At 42.9% G+C, this 5,264-nt stretch overlaps 1 protein-coding gene across 1 annotated transcript in view; it reads left to right on the plus strand.

The window, feature by feature from the left end:
* The window catches only part of kif2a (kinesin family member 2A), a 93,044-nt gene that overhangs the window by 84,393 nt on the left and 3,387 nt on the right, over positions 1-5,264 (plus strand). The window contains exon 17 of the mRNA XM_043700426.1: positions 2,078-2,213. Within this exon, the coding sequence (XP_043556361.1) occupies positions 2,078-2,213 (136 nt within the window). The remainder of the gene's footprint in view (positions 1-2,077; positions 2,214-5,264) is intronic.

A 5,264-nucleotide genomic window follows, 5' to 3' on the forward strand; every position in this document is an offset into this window, starting at 1 on the left:
CTAGGAATCCTCCAACCACAAGGGATGAACTCGGGTTTCACCAGTTTCCTCATTTCCCCTCCCCCCACCTTGTCTCAGTCAAATCCATCGAATTCAGCACCGCCTTCCTAACCTGCAATCTTCTTCCCGACCTCTCCGCCCCCACCCCAGTCTGACCTATCACCCTCACCTTGACCTCTTTCCACCTATCACATTTCTGACACCCCTCCCCCAAGTCCCTCCTCCCTACCTTTTATCTTAACCTGCTGGACAAACTTTCCTCATTCCTGAAGAAGGGCTTATGCCCGAAACGTCGATTCTCCTGTTCCCTGGATGCTGCCTGACCTGCTGCGCTTTTCCAGCAACACATTTCTAGCTCTGATCTCCAGCATCTGCAGACCTCACTTTCTCCTCAATGCATTGCATTTGACCAGTGAAATACATTATAAGCAGGATTCGTTTATGTAATGAGAGAAGAAGGTTGAGAAGTGATTTGATAGAGACATACTAGATGATCAGAAGGTTAGATAGGGTGGACAGGGAGAGGCTTTTTCCTCTGATGGTGATGGCTAGCAAGATGGGACATAGCTTTAAATTGGAGGGTGATAGATATAGGACAGTGTCAGAGGTAGGTGCTTTACTCAGTAGTAAGGGCTTGGAATGCCCTGCCTGCATCAACAGTGGACCCGCCAACGTTAAGGGCATTTAAATGGCCATTGGATAAACATATGGATGATAATGGAATAGTGTAGGTTAGATGGGCTTCAGATTGGTTTCACAGGTCGGTGCAATATCGAGGGCCGAAGGGCCTCTACTGTGCTGTAATGTTCTATATATGCCATGGAGGTATTACCTAGGCTAGGGGATTGGGTTGTGATGCGTTGGGGGAAGGTGATGTTGGTTTATAATCGGTGAAGTAGTATGCTTAATGTGAAAAGCAGACTCCTTAGGGAGCAACCTTTCTACCTGAGGCCTGATTATGATGACTTGCTGGTCTTCCTGCTCTGTCCTCTTGTCAACCTCAGTTTAGCTGTGTTGATCACCTAAGGGTCTTAATTTAGTGGAGGGCAGGTGAGCCTCCCTACATAAAATTAGGGCTAGTTCAGGAGTGCGTGGCAGAAGGCTGCACAGAGATTTGCCTTCTGCACACTTTCCAGTGGGCGCTGTAAAAGTTTGCCCTGTAAATAGCTGCAGCCTAACTATTGATCCTTGTGGCAGCCTGCTAGATATAATATATGCTAATAAGTCACTTCATCCTGTGAACCCAGTTTTGTGTGATAATACTGTGTGTGGCGAGTTGTGACATGTAAAATTACGTTTGGATTGTTTGAATAAATTGAATTATTTTATTTAAGGATTGTGACTATGGCTTGAAGAGGTTTTTTCCCCCCTCATTTCTCTTTATGAAGAGAGGACAGTGGTGGTGAGCAGTCTGTTCAAAGCCAATAAACAGCTTGAGACCTTGAGTTCTTTTTAAACTTGGAGCATTAGAAGCAGCAGGAATGAGTGGGGTCAGGCTCCGACAGAACCAGGCTTTTACTTTAGCTATCAGTTTGAAAGCTACAATACATCTCTCACCTCTACAACAAAATGCTTGAATTTTCTCTCTAAGTTTTGCTCTTGATATTCTTTCCTCCTGGACTGGAGAATTACATGTGAGACTATCTATTTCACTGAATTTATGGGATATTACTTTATTGGAAACGTTGCTGTTTAGTAGCTAAATAATCTAAGTTAAAGTTAAAGTTTTCCAATAGTTAAGTTATTCCAATTCTTCTTTCTTTTGCTAATACTTTACCATTGTGCATGAATAAAGTGTGTTGAGCTTCAAGCCTGATATGTGACCAATCGAATTGCATCCGGAACCCAATGCCTGGCATTTATATTTAAAATAAGAAAAAATTTGTGTCCAGGCTATCCTCTTGACATGTTTTGTGGGGGTTTGGTTTAGTCCATAACAGAATTAACAACATGAACCAACTCAAGCACGTGACTGTTCTGAAATATCTGCTTCAGGGCTTTGAAGATTAGTAAGCATGGACTTGTTGATAAGTATTTGTTGTGTTGTCTCAACATTGATTTGGTTTTGTATCTACAGGAATCTATTCGGTGGCTAGAGGATGAAAAAGCACTTTTGGAAATGACTGAAGAAGTGGATTATGATGTGGATGCGTACTCCACACAGCTAGAGGCTATTTTAGATCAGAAGGTTGAGATTCTAACTGAACTGAGAGGTAGGTTTAAAGAAATGTAATTCACAATCAATCAGTATATAAAGACTATACCTAGGAAGAGTGGTCACCAACTGTTATATTATATTGAAATAAAAGGTATTCTAATATAATTTTTATGTACTTAGCTGACAGTGTGCTGTGTTGCTGGGGGAATACATCACAATCAACAAGCTGCAAAGTGCTGAGCAGAAAGATAAAATTCTGTCTTTTTGAAATTGGTTTTGAAGACACTGGATCACTGTTGAAGGGCAGAGACTGAGAAACAGGCGCCGAGAAACACAGTTAACATTATTTTTATTTGTTAATGACTTGGCCAGCATTTATTGCCTGTGTCTGATTGCCCAAATGTTTAACAGTCAACCATGTTGTTTTAGATTTGGAGTCAGACCAGGTAAAGTTGGCAGATTTTCTTCCCTAAAAGATATTAATGCACCAAATGTTTTTTATGACAGTTGATAGTGGTACATGGTCGCAATTCGACTATGTTGTTGGGCAGCTGGTGTTGGACTGGGATGGATGAAGTTAGAAATCACACAACACCAGGTTGTAGAACATCACAGAGCTGTACAGGCCTTTCGGCTCTCTGTTGCGCTGACCTGTGAAACCAATCTGAAGCCTATCTTTTCTTCACTATTCCATTTTCATCCATTTGTTTATTCAATGACCATCTAAATGTCCTTAAAGTTGGCGAGTCCACAACTGTTGCAGGCAGTGCGTTCCAAGCCCCTACTACTGAGTAAAGAAACTACCTCCGACATCTGTCACCCCTCAATTTAAAGCTCTGCCCTCTCATGCTAGCCATCACTGAGGAAAAAGGCTCTCACTATCCACCCTATCTAACCCTCTGATTATCTTATGTTTCTATTAAGTTATCGCTCACCTTCTGTCTTACGAAAACAGCCTCCAGTCCCTCAGCCTTTCCTCATAAGACCTTCCCTCCATACCAGGCAACGTCCTAGTAAATCTCGGCTGCACCCTTTCCAAAATTTCCACATCCTTCCTAATAATGCAGTGACCGGAACTGTATGCAATAATTCAAGTGCGGACGCACCAGAGTTTTGTATAGCTGCAGCTTGATCTCGTGGCTCCGAAACTCAATTTCTCTAGAAATAAAAGCTGACTCACCATATGCCTTCTTAACAGCCCTATCAACCTGGGTGGCAACTTTCAGGGATCTATGTACACGGACACCAAAATCTCTCTACTCATCTCCACTACCAATAATCTTACCATTAGCCTAGTACTCTGTATTCCTGTTGCTCCTTCCAAAGTGGATCACCTCACACTCATCTGCATTAAATTCCATTTGTCACCTCTCAGCCCAGCTCTGTAGCTTATCTATGTCCCTCTGTAACCGGCAACTTCCTTCCGCACTGTTCACAACTCCACCAACCTTCGTGTCATCCGCAAATTTATGAACTCATCCTTCAATGCCCTAATCGAGGTCATTTATAAAAATTACAAACACAGTGGCCTCAAACACATCCTTGCAGTACACCAGTAGTAACTGAACTCCAAGATGAATATTTCCCTCTGTCTTCTCTCAGCTAGCCAATTTCTGATCCAAACCACTAAATCACCATGCTTCCGTATTTTGTGCAATAGGCTACTGTGGGGATCCTTTTCAAATGCCTTACTGTAATCCATATACACGACATCAACCTCTTTACCCTCATCCACCTGTTTGGTCACCATCTCAAAGAACTCAATAATGTTTGTCAGGCACGACGTATCCTTCACAAAATTGTGTTGACTGTCCCGAATCAACTTATTCCTGTCTAGATGATTATAAATCCTATCTCTTATAATCTTTTTACAACGTTTTACCCACAATCGGAATAAGCTGCACTTTTTTAAAATTACCAGGGTTGTCTCTACTCCCCTTCTTGAACAAGGGAACAACATTTGCTATCCTCCAGTCTTCTGGCATTATTCCTGTAGACAATGGTGACTCAAAGATCAAAGTCAAAGGCTGTGCAATCTCCTCCCTGGCTTCCCAGAGAATCCTAGGATAAATCCCATCCAGCCCAGGGGACTTATCTATTTTCATACTTGCCAGAATTGCTAACACCTCCTCCTTGTGAACCAAGTCTAGCCTAACAGCCTGTAGCTCAGTATTCTCCTCAACAACATTGTCTTTTTCCAGTGTGAGTACTGACAAAAATTATTCATTTAGTGCCTCTCTTATTTCCTCTGACTCCACGCACAACTTCCCACTACTATCCTTGATTGACCTTAATCTTTCTGTAGTCATTATTCCTGACGTAGCTTCAGGGTTATCCTTGATCCTACCTGCCAAGACTTCTCTCGTCTCCTCCTGGCTCTTCTTAGTTCTCTCTTTCGGTCTTTCCAGGCTAGCTTTTAACTCTCAAGTGCCCTAATTGAGCCTTCATGTCTCACTCTTACATATGCCACTTTTTCCTCTTGACAAGAGATTCAACTTCTTTAGTAAACCACAGCTCCCTTGCTCGACCACGTTCTCCCTGCCTGACAGGTCCATGCTTATCAAGGGCATGCAATAGCCTTCCGGATGCTCCTGGTGTTGAAGTAGTCACACTTCAAACCAACTTCTTGCTTGACAGTGAACTCTTGTGATCTTTAAACCTCATTTCTGACTTCACTGCTCTCAAATTCCTGGACACTGGAACTACAATTTAGGTTCCCATCCCCCTGCTGAATTAGTTTAAACCCTTCCGAAGAGCATTAGTAAATTATCCCCATCCAAGGATATTGGTACCCCTCTAGTTCAGGTGTAGACAATCTTGATTGTAGAGGTCCCACCTACCCCAGAATGACCCCCAGTTATCCAGGTATCTGAGTCCCTCCTTCCTGCGCCATCTCTATCGTCACATGTTCAACTTCTCTTTCTCCATGTTCCTCGTCTCGTTAGCACGTGGCACGGGTAACAAACCAGAGATAACAACTCCTGTTCTAGCACTACACTTCCACTGTAGCTCCCTGAACGTCTGCCTTAAATCTCCATCCCTTTTCCTACCCATGTGGACCACAACTTGGGGCTGCAACACACACACACACACACACACACACACA

This window comes from Chiloscyllium plagiosum, chromosome 1 (genome assembly GCF_004010195.1).
Source record: "Chiloscyllium plagiosum isolate BGI_BamShark_2017 chromosome 1, ASM401019v2, whole genome shotgun sequence".
Lineage (NCBI taxonomy): Eukaryota > Metazoa > Chordata > Chondrichthyes > Orectolobiformes > Hemiscylliidae > Chiloscyllium > Chiloscyllium plagiosum.